Raw genomic sequence first — 19,379 nt, 5'->3', positions numbered from 1 at the left:
AAACAAACTCCGTGGTTCTAGTCCGCAAGTGAACTATACCGACCGAACGACCGCCGCTTGTCGGCGAAGTTAGTGCCAATAATAATAAGAAGAAGTTCAATCTAATTATTTATGAATTTATGTGTTTACTCAGCAACCGAAAGACCATTTGTGAAGTAAACACGAACAAAGGTAGTGTCGAGCACATACACACAAACAAAAAGAAAGTAAGGCAGCTTGGACAGTAGAGCAAATTCAGCAAATCCAGTCCTGGCCTGGCATTATGCGACGAGAAAAGAATTATGGGCAAATTCATGTTGCGTTTTTTTTTTAGTATTGCTCTTCCAGCCCATACAGGGCCCAGACCTCTTATTCGGTTCCATAATCATTTTTTCACAGGCGACAGGACTCCTTGAACAGGGGATCAGCCCGTCGCAAGGCCGCTACCTACACACGTGACAACACAAACACAGAACAAACGCACACAGGCATCATACGCCTGGAGTGGGATTGGAACCTACGATCCCAGCGCCCGAGCGAGCGAAGACAGTACATGCCTTAGACCGCGTGGCTGCTGTGATCGGCAATTCATATTGCTTACGATTAATATTTTAATGTAAAATAGGAAGTATGTTAAAATACGAATTAGATGCTGTGCGAATGTGCAATTAATATTTTATTGCTTAAATATGTATAACACTAATATAATAAGAATTCAATTCAATTCTTTGTTATTTATGTGCCGAGTCAACAGCCGCAAGGCCAATTACAGACAGAGCACAGTGTAGATATAAGTAATTACATTATGGACAAACACTACATAAAGTCAAAGACAAATTACAGGTAAGCACTGGAGGAAAACACATAATAATAATAATAATAATAATAATAATAATTAACACGTCCGCAGTGAGGAAGGCAGCAAAATTCTTATACCCCACGTTTTTGAACTTGCCTCTCCACATAAGAGCATGCAGTAATTGTACCTATGCTATAATTTTTAAAGGTCTGGACGTCCTGGGTTCGATTGCTGGCAGGGGCAGGAGATTTGTCTGTACTCCACACCGTCCAGAACAGCTCTGGGGCCTACCCAGACTCAAATTCAATGTGTGCTTGGGTCTCTTTCCCCGGGCGAAAAGCGGCCGGGGTGTGAGGCTTACCGATCACCCCCTTCTAGTGCCGAGGTCATGAATGGTGGATCTATACCTCCACTCCCTATACATCTTCATGACGTGGTGCTTAAATAAGTAGTCACAGGGACGGCTATACCATTTTCCTTCCTTTGCAGTTTTTAAAATTAGTGTAACTGTTCGTTTACCGTGTGTACGCATTTAAGTCATGTTCCTTCCCTTCCTCTGTAGTTAACACAAGCCGAAACTTCGCAAATTAACATGCCCCAGGCAATCGGCCTGCCCTCTTTTTTGAAGCCGTGATCTTACACTTGTTACATTTGTTCTTCCTTGTACCTCCTCTTCGACAATTACAGTGGCCGCGCGGTCTGAGCCGTCTTGACCCGCTCGAACACTGGGATCGTGAGCTCGAATCCCACTCAAGGCATGGATGTTTGCGTTTTTTTCTGTGTTTGTGTTGTCCTCTGTGGGTAACGGCTCTGAAACAGGCTGATCCCCATCCAAGGAGTCCTACCGACTGTGTATAGGTTAAGAGACTGAAAAAGCAGCCGAGGGCCACAAAGGTTCTAGAGCCATAGATGTATAGATACCTCCTTTTCAAAACTTTAGGATCATTATATATAATTCTATAAGTTGGTTTTGGCGGGTGTTACACGCCTTCCCTTACTTTGAGGGAAGTACATAAATTGCGTGTGGAGGGTCCTATCTTGTGCGCTATGACGCCGTCTACGCCGTTTTATCCCAGAACTCTTCTTCGCTTCCGCTCTCAGACCCTGAAGTCCTACATAAATTACATGTGTTCGAAGACGAAGCACGCAAGAAAAAAAATTGTCATTTTAACCTAAGGGGAGTGAAGTGCAGAACGGCGTATTACAAACAGGAATATAAAGATTTACACAGGTCAGGAATTACCATGTAATTTGCACGTGGTAGACAGGATATTCGCCGGTCACGGTAGCCGAGCGGTCTTAGGCATATACTATCTTCGGTCGCTCGGAAGCCAGGATCTTGGGTTCGAATTCTACTCATGGCATTGATATGTGGTATGTGTATGTGTTTATTCTGTGTTTATGTTGTCCTGTGTTTAGGTAGAGGCCTTGAGACGGGCTGATCACTCGTCCAAGGGGTCTTTTTTTTTCCTTGGCACTACAGCCCCAGTGGGCCTAGGCCTACCTCCATGAACTTCTCCGTTCACTTCGGTTTTTCTAGATCTTAGACATACGGTAGGACTCCTTGGGCGTGTGATCAGCTCGTCGCAAGGCCTCTACCTATACACAAACACAGAAAAACGCACACAAACATCCATGCCCTGAGTGGGATTGGAACCCACGATCCCGGCTTCCAAGCGAGCGAAGACTGTGCATGCCTTAGACCGCTCGGCTACCGTGACCGGCTCCAAGGGGTCTTACCTTTTGTAAAATGACCATGAAACTTAAAACCAGAGGTCAGGGCCAAAATGGGGCTGTAGAGCCAGTGAAAAGAGAGATACAGTTGTCTGTGCCATTGTGGCAACAGACGCATGAAAGCTGAGGAGTAGGTGAAAATGAATGTTATTAACAATTATTGTAGGTTGTTATGATGGGAGGTGAGCAGAATTGGCTCAGGATCATGTCAGTAGCAGTTACATTTCAGCAGATTTTACACCGAAGATAATTGCAAGATCTTTCTGGGATATATCCCCTTTATATGTTATGATGGTGATAATTTTCATGGTTATGGTACGGTAATGATGGGATCAGCTGTCAATCATAATCATTACCAGTTTTATGATCTGTATTCTGTGCATCATCTAAACTCATTTCGTCTGGCCGCTCTTTTATTGTCTTATTATCTCTTACTACCTTTAGTTTAGTTTAGTTTCTTTGTTTGGGGTAAGACTGAGTCACTTGGTACTTCGGCCACTAATTGGCCTATTGTACCAGCCCCGGATGATAGACGATGAGTGTGGAGCAGTCTGTAGAGTGACATTTGGCAGGGGAAACCGTTGTACTAGGAGAAAACGTACCCCTATTCCACTTTGTCCACCACAAATCCCACGTGACCAGAGCCGGGCTCGAACTCAGGCCGCCGCGATGGGAAGCCAGCGACTAACTCTCTGAGCTATGGCCTCTTTAGACGTAAATTAGGGTTGCATTTTGTTCGAATCTGGGGCGGGTTACCGAATACCGTCCTTTCCTTCTAAAGTAATGCTGAAACAATGCCTTGAAACCGGCCACGGCACTCTATTATTCGTCTTCCATCGTTTTGGACTGTACTAACATGTACAGTTGTTACAGAGTCTTCAAATAATCCAAGAATCTATTAATTCGCTATCTTGCTCGTAGCGATATCTGAGTCAGAGATTAACGTTGTCCTGCGGATGTGGAGCAGGTCCCGTTAACCGTTCAGTCTGCCTTTGTGCGGGCTGCGTGCGCCTCTGACACACGCAGCGTCATACTGACTGTGACGCCCTGGGCTGCACGCGCACACTTGTGTGCGAAAGGTAATTGCATGGACGTGATAGACGCTACATGATCCACTCGATTCATCAGTGCAGCGTGTAATTTAGTTTCATCGCATATAGGCTGTTCCAAATTAAGTGTTTCAATATGGTACGTCCCTTATGTGACTAATTAACCAACAGATCCCAGTTAACAAGGTGTGTTTATGAAGTTAATAGCTGCTCGCTGGTCAAGAAATTACTCGTATCTGCCATTTACAGACTCTGAAAATGTATCACACATTCAGAAAATTTACTATTTGAGCCCATGAACACATTATACTTCTCAGATCCTGTTTCTCCAAGATTACTCTAAGGAATATCCCCTCATCAGTGCCTAAGTCCCCCAAGAAATCTCTTCTCCTGAAGTTTGCTGAGCAGTGCTGTAATTCGAAATAATCTACTGGACGGGCAGCACGGCGAACTACAAATCGCATTCAGAACTTAAAGAAGAACACTGAAACTTGATCTGAAATTCCATTTTGTTAATTTATATGTTCGCCTGATAACTTACTAGACGTGAGGTGATCAAATGAATAAGGTTAGAGGACCTTCACATGTAGCACGCGTCTGAGAAGTAATTAGTTGACTGTATAGACTACATGGCCGATCACACTGGCCGCGCTGTCTAAGGCATGAAATGTCTCCGCCCGCTCGAACAATGGGATCATTGGTTCGAACCTCTGCGTTAGGTTGTAGGTGGGTAGGTAGGTCAGTGGGTGGGTAGGAGGGTAAATAAGTGGGTGGGTACGTAGGTAGGTGGGTGGGTGGATAGGTAGTTAGGTGGGTAGGTGAGTAGGTAGGTGTGTGGGAAGGTAGGTATGTAGGTAGACGGGTAAGTAGGTGGGTGGTTGGGTAGGTAGGTAGTACTAGCGAAATCCAGAAATACATAGATGTAGGGAGATACGTCATTAAGGTGTCATCAGGCTCGAAATAGATCTCAGTGACGGGCTTTTGTGACGCCGTAATGAACTTTTAGAGTCCATGAAAGTCGGGGAATTTCATGATCAGCTGAATTATATTAGGTCTTAGAGAACTAAATTCATGAGGGTACATTTGAACTGTTTGAACAAGATGTGTGGAGAAAATGAATACGGTTTGTGAAGTGAAGTGTTTGAGCACTCTCCGCAGTGCTCTTTTTCCTGTGGCGCTACAGCCCCAATTTGGGCCTAGGCCTACCTCCATGAAACTCTCCGTTTCACTTCGGTTTACTAGATCTTACACATACGGTAGAACTCCTTGGGCGGGTGATCAGCTCGTCGCAAGGCCTCTACCTGTAGACAAACACAGAAAAACGCACACAAACATCCATGCCCTGAGTGGGATTGGAACCCACGATCCCGGCTTCCGAGCGAGCGAAGACAGTGCATGCCTTAGACTGCTCGGCTACCGTGACCGGCCCGCAGTGCTCTTAGTGCACTTAAATGGAAGGGGAAGAAGAGGGATCAAGCATATATGAAGGCCGGACAAACAGTAAACGTATGCAATATTTTGGTTAGAACCTGCGACCCACTACTCTGAATATTGTTTCAATGTTTTCTTATTCGCTGTCTTAAAACATGCCGCAGCAGCTCTCGTGTCTTCTTCTAGTTCGGTGCCCCAGTTTATGTAACGCCATTTGCTTTTCTTTATGAATCACGGGTTGTGGAATTGTACGGTTTGTGATTTGCGAATTCGTACATGTATACACAGAAGCTTTTGTGGCGTTTCAAGTTGTTATTCCAGCAATTTGTCTGGAAAGACTGACACAAATTTTCAATCGGGATAGATGGCGTACGGCTAGAAAATCGAACCGAGGACTTTCGGAATATAAAGTTGAAGTGCCAGTCACTACGTCGATACATTTTGTCTCTCTCACATCCCTCTAAATTATATTTCATAAGAAAAGTAACATCTTCTAGAATATAAAGCTCTGTATAGTCCTTTGAAAGTCAACAGACGTTTTGGAGGAAAATGTCGCTTCCAACTTCAGGCTCGAAGAATAAACCAAGCAAGAAATCAACATGAAAAAATAACAAGCAAGGAAGATATATTCCTCCGAAACGTCGGTTGACTTCAGCGGACTACATGGCGTTATATCTCAGAAGACAGAAATCTTTATAACCACCGCTGTGGGAACCACAAATCCTGTGTGATTCGTAAGCATTATACCTGTGTAGTTGATAAAGACCGCTTCCGTGGTCTAGTGATCAAGAGTTCCTGCCTACAAATCCAGTTGTCCGAGTTCGATTCTCGGCGCTACCAGATTTTGTGAGAAGTAGTGGGTCTGGAATGGGGTCCACTCAGCTTCTTGAGGATAATTGATGAGCTATTTCAGGGAAGTAACGGCTCCGGTCTAGAAAGCCGAAATTAACGGCCGTGGGAATTCGTTGTACTGACCACGCGACACCCTCTATCCACCAAAGTTGACACTAATTTCGCCGACAAGCGGCGGTCGCTCGGTCGGTACAGTTCGCTTGCGGACTCAAGTCACGGGGTTTGTTTTGTAGTTGATAAAACGTTATTGAGTAAAGTATGTAGTTACTGTTTATGTAACGACGCTGTTAGTTTCTCAGTTACGTAGCGTCGAATATTTTTTTTCTCATGGGGTGAGACTGAGTCCACTTGGTACTGCAGCCACTGTTTGGCGTACTGTATCAGCCCCGGATGATAGATGATGATTGTGGAGCAATCGGTGTAATGCGAATTGGCAGGGGAAACCGAAGTACTCGGAGAAAACCTGCCCCCGGCCCACTTTGTCCACCAGAAATTCCATATGAATATGATTCACCTGGTATGAATAAAGGATGAACAAATTAAGACTGAATAGGCTAATTAGCGAACAGTGAATAGCGAAGGGTTCGGAAGGAGGCAACCGTTCCCTAATTAAATACAGTACCCCGGAATATCCCTGAGGAGCTTCATAACTTGTATCTTCTCCAAGTATAATTAGAATGATCAAGTCAAGGAGGATGGGGTGGGCAGGGCATGTAGAACGAATGGGGCGAGAAGAGGAATGCATATAGGATGTTGGTGGGAAAGCCAGAAGGGAAGATACCACTACGAAGACCAAGGCATAGGTCGGTGGACAGTATTAAAATGGATCTTAGATGGATAGAATGGGATGGTATTGATTGGATTGATCTGGCTCAGGACAGGGACAAATGGAGGGCTCTTGTGAACATGGCAGTGAATCTTCGGGTTCAATAAAATGCTGGAAAATCCTTGAGTAATTGCAGAATAGGCGGTTCTTCAAGAAGGGCTCAGCTCCATGAGTGAGTGAGTAAGTACATACCCCGGAATTTCCCACCGAGATTGAAAAAACCACGAAAATTCTTTGTTAGAATTGGCTGTCACTGGACAGAGATTTTAACCCAGGATCTCACTAATACGACCACGATATTCGATATTATTAAACGAAAGAGCGAACGAACCTTGAAATTTAACACGGTCAGTTTCTTTCCGTTTTATTTGTAATACACTCCTTTTTTTACTGGGCTCTGAACTGTTTCTGAACTGATAGATTGCCTCTAAATAAACTGCCGGCAACTTGGAACTGACGTCATACGAACCACTAATAGTGTAACTTTTGACTACTAGTGTACACAAGAAGAATAATGTCTCCGACCACAGAGGGCTACGACCAATCAACTTTAAAATTAAACTGAAGACAATATCCTGCTTTGCTCTGTAGTAACTTCAGCTGACGTCAGCGTAACCATAAGTCAAAGCTGGCGCTATACATCAAACAGACGTGACCACTGATGCCCTGTTTTTATGCCTCTGTTCAGACCGAGTCAACACACACCGCAGCCCCTGTCGTAATTTCGAGAAAAGTTTGTTGAATTCTCACCAAGACTCCCGTCCGGTTGAAAGCTGTATGGTAACGTTCCAATTCTGGGTTCCGTGCCACGAGTTTATGTCTGTATTATGCAGTTGGTTCTATTTGATGGTTAAATATGTTGGTTTGTCTGCTGTGACTGCCATTTTGGGTATAGGAAAGGTTACCTACTTTGAATTTAAACTTCTACACGTGTTCGTTTTATTTATATTCTGTTGTCTTGTCAAAGTTGTTAAAGGTCGATAGATTGCGCCCAGAGAAATGATTTATGTATGCTGTAACATCCATGTACGAGTACTTCTTAGTTCACTGGGTTCAGGTTCAATTTTTAATTGAGCTCTGGTCGGAACGTTTTGCACTGCAATAGGTGCTGTGCGGCCTTAAGAACAATTTGTTACTTCTTCAAAAGGCCGCGCCATAGCTCAAGCGGTTAGTCGCTGCCTTCCCATCTCGGCGGCCCGGGTTGGATCCCGGGTCTGGTCAAGTGGGATTTGTGGTGGACAAAGTGGCACTGGCGCAGGTTTTCTCCGTGTATTTATTTCGGTTTCCGCTGCCAATCTTCATTCCACCAACTGATATTGATCCCTTGGCAACGTGAAGATAATCACTCAAGGGTTTTAATAATTTTGGAGTAGTCGTTTGATTTTAAGGGAAAAGTAATTTAAATATTGTTTTGTAGTAAGAATAATGTATCACAAATAAAAAAGGTAAATTATCCGTGTAACGGGCCGTGAAGGCCCGTAGGGTTGTGAGACGTCGAGTCTCCCATATTTTCTTTAGATAATCGGCTCACAGATGGCAGTAAGGTTGTCAGCGTTACGCGCCGGCCGCCCTTTACCCCCTCCCCCCAGGAAGATTCCTGGTACTCATTTCTCTTAAGGTGGGAATACACGAGCGCGCCGCGGCTGTAACGCGGCATTACAAGTGATGAGCGGAGTGATTTGGTGCACCTCGAACAAGCGACGCGCACTCTACGAACCATCTGAATGGGGCGCGCAAGCCGCGAGCACCTCAGTTCCATTCTGTCTTCGCCGTCCACACGACCATGGAAGACAAGGAAGCGTCACTTTTTTTGTTCTTTTTATAATAATCATTTTCTCTGGGATTCCACAGTACAGGGGATGATTTGTATGCCTCTATGAGCCCAAAAATATCTTCTTCTGACCACTCCATATTTGAGGCGTGGCGCTTCACGAGACAAATGGCAACCGAACCCGACCACAGTGCGGCAACGAATCCCTTTGTGTTCGTCAGAAAAACCGACAGGAACCGGATCGCTGCGCGGCATTTGAGGCGTCCGCTGCACGTGTTCAAAATCACGTGCACACGAGCGAATAAGTCGCGAATCCCTTTCGATCTGTGTTGCATTACAGCAGCGGCGCGCTCGTGTATTCCCACCTTTAGAGGCTGAGCGGACCCCTGGGCCTTAGTGCGGCTGGAAGGATTAAATTAAAAAAAAAAAAAACACTTCTTCCGGAATCGAACACGCGACTTTCCAGCTTGTAGCATACTGCCTCAACCAAATACTCTTACCGCGTGCCCCATGTATAACGAATATATGGATTAAATATTTTCGCTACTTTAGAATAGGATGACAACGTGTTTGTACAATGCACCATATTTGCCACTAAACACAGTTTTAACAGCTCTCGTAGATGACCCCTTATTTAAAGTGTAATGAGATAATGAAATAATTTTTTTTATTCGAGTAATCCGTTACATATCTCTGACATTGTTACAGGCAAAATTGGAGACGAAGGCTCTGAAAGCGAAGAGGCCTGGGTTCACGGATGACCGCTACAATGAAACTTCCTACTACATTGAAAATGGTGAGTTTCCAGTTGATTATGTTAATTAAATGCATTCCTAGTGATAGTTATTTTGTGTTGCGTAAATATATTCCACTTGTTTTATCGCTATAATCAGTCTTCTTTTAATTACTTCCAAAGAGAATGTTGAAACGGGGAGTTACAGGCTTTGAGGGGGTGTATTGCGTAAATGAGCAAGGAAGTTGAAGTGAGCATTTGCCCAGAAAGCAATTCCTCCTTGGATATGGGTGATGTTCATGTGATTTCAGCAGCAGATGCTCTGTGTGGCTCCCATGCAGTTCAGCAAAACTTTCAGCTCTTCGCACAGAAGTGCGCACTCTGTCTAAAAGTCCTGGTTTCGCTCGACTCTCCTGACATTCTCTTCTCGTTGCTATAATACCTCTTAAGTCATTGATCAGTACTCCAAAGTCTTCGGGTGTCTTCACATCCAAAAGTTCAGAGGATTAAGATGAGGAGATAGTACAGGCCAGTTGACTGGACCTCCGTGTCCTGTCCACTGTTCACTGAAAGTCTGAATCGGACGCTGTCTGACAGTGCAGAGAAAATGAGGGGGTGCCCAGAGACACAAGTTCCAAGAGTACAACTTAAATACTTACCTACTTACTTACTTACTTACTTACTTACCTATGGAGCTGAGCCCTTCTTGAGGAGCCGCCTATTCTGCAGCTACTCAAAAATTTCCCAGCATTTTATGGAACCAGAAGATTCATTACCGTGTTCACAAGAGCCCTCCATTGGTCCTTATCTTGAGCCAGATCTATCCAATCCGTACCATCCTATCCTATCTCTCTATGATCCATTTTAATGTTGTCCACCCATCTATGTCTTGGTCTTCCCAGTGGTTGTTACGAAAATTTACAACTTGCCTCTTTCGGGACAACGGTTCCTAAAAAGAGTTGATCACATAAGATGCCCACCCAGACAGTGACTCGCCCATATCCCAGCGGGCATTTGTTCCTGGACTTGTGTTTACTGGGATATTTTTGCGAGTTGAGTACTATACCCCATTAAAGCCTGTAACCGTGTATGCACCTACGAATCCACGATACAGGGACTCATAGTTCAGCTGTTGTCCAGAAGGACCTTCGGTGATAGCAGTGAGCGCTCGGAAGATGCTGTTGAATTGCTGAGTATGAAGCCAGACACACAAGTTGTTATCGTCTCCTAGACTGTGCAGTGTAAAGCTTTCAGGTGATACTTTCTCCGGGCATCTTTAGATGATGATAAAAGTAAAAGTAAGAAGGTGTCTATGCTTGCACCATGCCATGAAGGCGTATGAGGGGGGGGTGAACTCGCCCCTTGATGGATGTGAGTGATCACCTTCCTGCTCCGGCTGTATTATCTCTGAGGAATCAGTCCTCTATGCCCATTAGATAGACAACTGGGTGGACGTCAGTGCCAGTATGGGCGCTCTGGAAAAGAGAATAGAATTTTGCTTCTGCCCGGAATCAAGACCCGATACTGCAGCTGTCTAGTCCGTAGCCTACACGCTGTATTGACCGAACGATTCCGGCGCTAAAAGTTCTTTATTAATAATATAATATCAATTTTTATTATTAAAGGTATGTAGCGTAGTTGGTTGAGGCACTATGCTACAAGCCGGAAGGTCACGGATTCAAATCCTGATGAGGTCATTGGATTTTTTTTCAATTCACGTAATCCTTCCAGCCGCACTATGGCCCTGGTTTCGACTCAGCCTCTAACAGAAGTGAGTACCAGGAATATTATTGGAATATTCTTGGGGGTAAAGGGTGGCCGGCGCGTAGGGCTGACAACCTTGCCGCCATCTCCGTATATTATCCGATTGTCTAGAAAATGTGGGAACCTCAACATCTCACAACCCTATGGGCCTCCACGGCCTGTTACAGGGATACCTTTACTGTTTTACTTTTTTACTTTTATTAAAAGCATGTGTTCATTAACGGACTGACTCAACAGTTTGTGGTGGTCAATAGATGCGATATCCAATCCGAGACACACTGTAACACGTGACAGTATTTTAAACAGCTCTGCGTGCGGGTAACATTCAAAGAAATATTTCAGATTCACTAGTGCGACATTTGCAAAAGATTTGCAACAAAACAAAATTGCGCAATTAACATCAAGAACAATGTTATGAGGGAAACAAAAATATACATTTGGTAAACCGGTTTACTTCAGTGGAGTACACATATAACTACTACTTCAAAGTCTGCAATGGTCATTGTGATCAAACACGAAAAGTGATACACAAGTAATACTGTCACATGCAGGGCGTGTAACTTAAAAAAAAATAATGGATATTACTAATCCCGTATGGAGGAGGGTCGAATACTTCCCCGTAGCTCTGCGTGTCGTAGGTGGCGATGAAAATGTAAGTCTCTAATCTGAGACAGTAAAGTATGGTCGCCAGTCCCACGGGACTCTGACCCGATAATGATTGCGCTGGCGAGGACCAGCAGTAATTGTAAACGACAGACCCGTCCTCTCACCAGAGAGAGCGCCCCACATCAACAAACCCGCAGCTGTCTGACAGTAATAAAAATCTGGTCATAAACCCCAAATGGGTGCTTTATTCCAAGACTGACTGGCCGACTGACTCGGTCGTAATATAAGACTCGACTCAACATGGGTTCTCCAGTGATTGAGGTTAGCTCTTAGTAAAGGACTCAAAAGAGTTGGTATCTCCCACACCCTGCCCTCCCTTCGCCTGAGGACGGAAACATCTAGTTTCCGAAACGTCGTGTTCTCTAGTTTTTAGAATATCGGACAATGGACAAAGTCCAGAAACCCGGTAACTCTGAGCTTGCAGATATGTCCCAGTGGTTTTCATTCATTGCTTGCTTTGATATTTTATGTTTCCGTGTTTACTTTTTGTGTTGTGTTTTTCTTTTCAATTTATTTGGTAGTCTTCAGTGTTACCGATAATGTTAATTACTCTTAACGCTTCAGGCCTTGTAGCCTCATCCAATTGAGAATTAACTTCTGAAACTATTAATGTGGTAGGTCTTCTCGGAAGAGGTATTGGCCCATTGCAAAGGACTCAAGACAGACACAGAAAAGACGCCGACATATGTCCGTGAACCGAGGAGGATTCGAACCAACAATCCCAGTATTCGAGTGGTCAGAAAAACAGTACGAGGCTTAAAACTACTCGGCCATTGGCAACGTCCTGATAATAAGCTGTTTGAAATGTTAATCATTTCAAATGGCTTGCAGCACCCAGTTAAATCGCAGAAGCGGTGCCCCGTGACCCAGGCGTCAATAATACTTCTCAGAGTTTCTTTTGCTGTGACGTGTCTTGTTTCTGATAAAGTTCTTTTCCCGAAAGTTCTCGTAATAATTCAATTTTATGTGTGTAAACTTCTAATTTCCTTCCCGGGTCGCTTCGATGGTCTGTGATAATGTACAAGTGCTTGAAGTGTGATGGTTATGTCGATAATTTTATTGTGTAACGCAGATTTTACGTTTGAACGCCTGTGCCGTACATTTGCAGTGATTTGTTGTCTGGCAACAGAGATGTCCCCTTTAAATTTATTTGCACTGTTCTTTAACGTATATGTGTAGAATTGCAATAATCATATGAATAACGAGGAACTCTAAAACAAAATTTATGAAGGTAATTGGGGTTGGAGGGATCCGAATCATTTTTCTTCTTCCCCAGGAAAGATTTGCACATATTTTTTATGGATTTGTTCTCGAAGGTTCTTCCGCTAATTTTGTTGAAAGTTACAAATGAATTTACTTCCTTTTTCCCTCACAAATAGACCACTTCTGTGGTCGAGTGGTGAGAGTTCCGGGCTACAGATCCAGAGGTCACGAGTTCGATTCCCTGCGCTACCAATTTTTTTTTTCTGGAAAGTAGTGGGTCTGGAACGGGGTCCACTCAGTCTCGTGAGGATAAATGAGGAGCTACTTGAATGGAAACGTAGCGGCTCCGGTCTATAAAACAGTAATTAATGGCCGTGGGGATTTATTGCCCTGACCACGCGACACTCTCTATCCTCTAAAGTTGGCACTCACTTCGTCGACAAGCGGCGGACGCTCGGTCGGTATAATTCGCTTGCTGACTGCAGGCAACGGAGTTTATTTTTGTTTGTTGTTCCTGACAAACAAACAAATGTTGTACGAGTTAAGCATTTACTGCAGTCACAAATAAACTGAATCCTAACTATAGTTTAACACAAAATTGTTGAATCACGTAATCCAGCACTCATCGGTTTACCAGCGATGCCAATTCTTGCATATAGAAACCTATCCCAATAGTTTTCAGAGAACTGTAGCCTACTTATCTGTGCAGAATCGCAAAGAACTCTTTTAAGAAATATATATTAAGTAAGATTTGAGGTTTTCATGGCGGTGATTATGAAGAATTCCGTCATCTGAGATGTGACTGCAACCACGTACTCAAGCTGGTTCCTCGCGGGTTTTTGTAACCTATGGAGACGATACCTTCCTCCGAAACGTCGGTTCACACAAGACCCACACAGCGCCACATCTCAGAAGACGGCATTCTTCAATATATACTAACTTTGTATTCGAGTCTACCTTCACACTCTCAATTCGATGTGGCCATATTACAGTGGCGCCATGTTTCTTACCTCTCTTGCAGTGTTTTTTTTTTTTATTTTTTATTTCCACCTTTTGTCTTTTTCATTTCGTACCAGATCCCACCCAGTTACTAGAGAGAACATTAAAAGCTGCGTGTGGCGTACAAGGAAGGTACATCGTAGGATAGTACGTTAGTCCCGTTGTGTTATGGCATGCTATCCTCCCTCCACACCCCGTGTGAGCACTGCTGTTGTACAACAGTCTAACTTTTATGGCCTGTGGCTAGCCAGGAATCAAGTCAGTCGGCGTTTCAGTTTGCGCGATAAGCTCTCATTACATTCAGATAGCAATGAAAATGTTTCTGTACGATGGTGGTGATATTCAAAGTTTAATTTACTTACGCAGATAACGGATATTCCGTATGCTGTTGCGTGTTCGTGGGCAATTCTTCTGAAGACACGAAAAACATTTATTTAGCTACCGAACACTGTTGGGGGCACGCGGTAGCGTAGTTGGTTGAGGCACTATGCTACAAGCGGGAAGGTCGCGGGATCGAATCCCGATGAGGTCATTGGGTTTTTTCAATTGACCTAATCCTTTCAGCCGCACTATGGTCCTGGGGTCGACTCAGGCTCTAACAGAAACGAGTACTTGGAATATTCTATGGGGTAAAGGGCGGCCGGCGTGTAAGGCTGACAACCTTACGGCCATCTTTGAGCCGATTTTCTAGATAATGTGGGACCCTCAACGTCTCACAACCCTATGGGCCTTCACGGCCTGGTACAGGGATAGCTTTACTTTTACTTACTTTACTTTGTTATGTTGTATTTTAGCGTCCTGTTGCACTGATTTTCGTCCATGATATGTATGCCGTGTCCGTCTTGTAGTGCACTCAACTTCACCTGTTATTTCACAACATGTTTCGGCAACATAGTGCCATCATCAGGTGCTCCATTTACGTTAATCTATTGCATTGTTTGCCATTATGTCATTGTAAAATTATTTAAAATTATTTAAAAATATTCGTCAATTATAATAAATTTTTATACACTAAAATCTTGTTAAGATATCCATCTTATATGTCCCAATTCAAACCCGCGCATGGTTGCTCCACTATGGGAGTCGTTTCTCTTATACTCCGTGTATATCGTGTCTCGTGATGTGTGTTCCCTTTTTGGCTGCGGGCGTTGTACTTTACTTTACCGAACATTGTTGTGTAATGGATGGAAATCCCTCTCTTCGTATTTATGAGGTCTCGGTTTCGAAACTGACCGGCCATAGTTAGAATTTATTTTGGGTTTCCTCGTATAGACTATGACCGTTTCCTTCCATATTCTTCCCCTTTCATCGTATGACATAATGTATATTGGAATTCGACGCATTTCACCAGCGCAGCTGAAGAAGCTCAGTTTGAATAAGATTGAGTGTTATGTGACGTGATCCTGTCTTGTTAGCCAGATAAGTACCACACTTTTCGAAGCAACGTATTGTCACGCGTTCGGGTGACATATAAGACGGATTGGATTGGATTGGATTGGATAATTGGATTATTCCGCCTTATACATTCACACGGTCCGGGACTACATGTAACACAGCTGTATCGCTGTTCTAGGTACTTTCCAGTTCATCGTTGCTCAGTCACTAGCCGTATCCTGGCAACGGATTTCATAACAGTCTCACTCTAACTTCAGTTCATACACTAAGTCTTCTTTGCACCGCCTAATTCCTTTCTTTCCATTTCTTCTCAATCACCTTCGTCTGCCTTCTCCAGAAATTCATCCAGTTCTCTTCCTTCTCGACTACTTTTCTCTACTCTGTCTACTGTCGAACAGTTCTTATAACCACTTTGCACGGACCCCACAGAAAACACCGTCTTATATTGTCAAGAATGCTTTCTTACTGGTGCGCTACCTAGCAATGAAATGTCCTATTGTCGCGTGCGATTATGTTGCGGGAATGTGTTTACCGGGCCGTTGCCTAGCAATGGGTATACACGTCACAGTATTTTTCCCATCTTGTCGGATGACACAGTCTACCAAACTACACGGTGCCATATCCCAGATGACAGTAATCTTCATACTTGGCGTCCTGAGAACTTAAAATCGCATGTGCTACTTAAGAGACCGACATCAAAGCAATCAATGTTGTAAAGGAACTGGGCACGCTCAACCAGTTGACTCCTGCGGTGTCAACGACCGGGGTTCGATTATTGTGCATAATTGTTATACAGCTCGGTAATTGAATATGAACAATCCTGGTGGTGAACATAAGAACTTCCAGCCGCACTATGGCCCTGGGGTCGACTCCGCCGCTAACAGAAATGGGTACAGGGAATCTTCCCGGGGTAAAGAGCGGCCGGCGCGTAAGGCTGACAATCTTACCATCACCTGTGAGCTGATTATCTAGAAAATGTGTGAGCCTCGACTTCTCACAACTCCCTGGGCCTTCACGGCCTGTTACAGGGATAGTTTTACTTTCTTTTTTACTTTTATTTATAGGTCACTATACAGCGTAGGATATTATCGACTCATTTTAAGTTGTTCTTTTTCGCTTTGATTAATTATTCATTTAAGGGCCAGGGTGAATTGGTATAGCGACGTGCTGCTGGCTGAACGACCGGGATTTTATTCCATAGCGTGCAGACCGGCTCTGGGGTCCACCCAGCTTTTCCTCCCCTGGTTCCCGGGACCTCTTTCCTTGCAGGTAAAGTGGCTAGAGCGTGAAGCTGTCCATTCACCTCCATCTAGTGCCGAAGTCAGGAATGGTAGAGATATATATCTTCACTCCCCCATATGTCTTCATGGCTTAATTAATTAAGCAGAAGGACAGCTTTACCCTTTTTGCCTTTTGGTTATTAGTTTACTTCACACCTTGTGTTTCATACATTGTTAACTTAAATGTGTTGCCACGGATGGCCTACGAGGCTGAAACACCTTAAACCCCAGTCACCCGTTCAGTCAGAGGAAAGGAGAGCAGACGGATCCCGACTCGGGCCAATAGGAACGATAGCAGTCTAAGGCATGTAGTGTCTTCGCTCGCTTGGAAACCGGGATCGTGGGTTCGAATCCCACTCAGGACATGGATGTTTAGTTTGTGTGTGTTTGTGTACAGGTAGAGGCCTTGCGACGAGCTGATCACCCACCCAAGGAGTCCTACCGTATGTGTGAGATCTAGAGAAACCGAAGTGAACGGAGAAGTTCATGGAGGTAGGCTTAGGCCCACTGGGGCTGTAGTGCCAAGGGGGAAAAAAATGATTGGTCTGGTATAGACAGGGTGTAAAGTGCATTGAGCTAGCTCAAGGTAGAGTCTGTTGGCTTGTACTTCCTGTTCTATAAGACGCAGAATTTCTATACGAACTGAGCGAGTAGGGCTTTGTCCGGTAGTCAGTTGTAGCTGCCTATTGAAACACGAGGCGCTGAGCCACGTTAAGTCAACAGATCGTCATTTATTCATAGTAATGAAGTGCTTTAACAGCGACGTAGCTGTTGGAATCAAATATTGATGATAATTCTGATTCTGCTATGAAATGTAGGTACTTTAAAAGATTCAGACACTACGAAACGCTGAGGTACAGCGGCTTCTCTGTGCCGCTCCCTGGTCATGTGTACCTTGTGCTCAGAATACCAGAATTCAGAACAATGGCGACATACATCAACAAATATTACTGACATAAGCGGGCACAGTGCGGTAGGTTCTGTCAAAATGTGTTTCCCTGTGAGGCCTGAATATGTAGCCAGATATAGAATGTATTCAATTACATTTTAAAACGTTTTAAGTAACATTTTAATGAGTTGAATGTACGTTTGGTGTCATAAAGTATGCGGCATTGTAGACGGAAAAGAATATACGAATGATAACTTCCATGCATCAGGATACAGAAATGAGTGGATAGCTTGGCATTGGTGTGATCCTGGTTCCTCGGTCCATCTCTCATTGTCTCAAACTCACGCACGCACACACAACAGGGTAGCTGTGTTCCATGTTGCTTTGCATCACAGTCTGGTCAAGTGGTGCTGAGGCAGGTTTTCTCCGAGTACTTAGGTTTCCCCTGCCAATCTTCATTCCACCAATTGCTCCACAATCACCCTCACCTATCATCTGGGGCTGGCACAATAGGCCAGAAGTGGCCGCAGTACAAGGGACTTAGTCCCACCCCACTAGCAATAAAAAAAGAGCTGTAACAAACTTACTATTCATTTAGCTGTGATAGGCGCACACTCTCCGGTCCCCATCTTTCGTATCCGACGTCGTACTGACTTTTTCCCCCTTGGCACTACAGCCCCAGTGGGCCTAGGCCTACCTCCATGAACTTCTCCGTTCACTTCGGTTTTTCTAGATCTTACACATTCGGTAGGACTCCTTGGGCGGGTGATCAGCTCGTCGCAAGGCCTCTACCTGTACACAAATGCAGAAAAATCCACGCACACAAAGTAAACATCCATGCCCTGAGCAGGATTCCAACCCACGATTCCGGTTTCCAAGAGAGCGAAGACAGTACATGTCTTAGAACGCTGGGCTACCGTGACCGGCATGTAGTGACTTTATCGAATTTTATTTTGATCCACATTCTTCGAATATTTCACCTACTTTACATGTAATTGAGAGCAAACTCTGTCGAAATAGTTCAACATGCGAAACCCTGACGTTCCTTTATGGCGTAAATGTAGATTCCTTTACGATATGAAAGGTTGTTTTGGCATTCATGTGACAAGTGGTTTCTGGGCCTGTTCACCGTAAACTCTGTGGTGTGATTATCTGTGCAGTAATTTAGGTAGCGGAAAAATAAACCGTCTTCATGTACAATTAAGCCGGTCACAGTAGCCGAATGGTCTAAGGCCTGTACAGTCTTCGCTCGCTCGGAAGCCGGCATCGTGGGTTCGAATCCCACACAAGGCATGGATATTTGGTTTGTGTATGCGTTTGTTCTGTGTTTAGGTTGCCCTGTGTTTAGGTGGAGGCCTTGCGACGAGCTGATCGCCCGTCCAAGGAATCCTGCGGTCTGTAAAAATGATCACGAAACTGAAAATTCAGCCCTGTGCTCCAAAATGGGAGTGAGAGGAGATAAAAAAAGAAATGTACAAATAAAACTCAAGAAATTAACATTTTAATTTAATATTTAACAGTGAATATTTTTGCGCTGGTTGCTGACTTTGGGTACTAAAGCTCGAAGTGAGATTATAAAGCAAATGCTTTGTCCTGTACAATATTTTGATGAGAGAGTTGAAATTAGAACGTACCCTTGCTCCAGGACTCCTTATGTTGCCTGGCAACGCGCATTCCGAGGTTACTGTGCTGACGTGGAAGTGAAGGCTGCGTCTGGGAGGATCACGTGCTCTATAATATTCGCATTACAAACTTGTTTTATCTCCTGCATCATGTTTCCTTTCTAGACCACGAAAGCGTACATAAAGATTTCTGAGACCGATGGAAAGCGAGGGAGAAAGTTATTTACAATGCAAGGTCACATTACCCGATTTGAGGACGAAATTAATCTAAGTAACCAGCTTAAATCCCATGGAAACTTTAACAGTAAGTTGTAGAAAACAAACCTAGTCTGAAATACCTAATCTTTTATACACAATGTAATTCCGTCAATAATGCAAGTATTTCTG

General features: G+C 44.1%; 1 protein-coding gene across 3 annotated transcripts in view; it reads left to right on the top strand.

The window, feature by feature from the left end:
* Positions 1–19,379, top strand: part of LOC111864921 (uncharacterized protein C18B11.02c) — a 702,662-nt gene that overhangs the window by 613,184 nt on the left and 70,099 nt on the right. For all 3 annotated transcript variants that reach the window (XM_033751616.1, XM_023852540.1, XM_033751617.1), the window contains one exon: positions 9,150–9,237. In XM_033751616.1, the coding sequence (XP_033607507.1) occupies positions 9,150–9,237 (88 nt within the window). The remainder of the gene's footprint in view (positions 1–9,149; positions 9,238–19,379) is intronic.

Source organism: Cryptotermes secundus, unplaced genomic scaffold (genome assembly GCF_002891405.2).
Source record: "Cryptotermes secundus unplaced genomic scaffold, Csec_1.0 scaffold62, whole genome shotgun sequence".
In the NCBI taxonomy this organism is placed as follows: Eukaryota; Metazoa; Arthropoda; class Insecta; order Blattodea; family Kalotermitidae; genus Cryptotermes; species Cryptotermes secundus.
The sequence above is the reverse complement of the archived record's forward strand: the minus strand, read 5'-3'. Positions and strand labels throughout refer to the sequence as shown.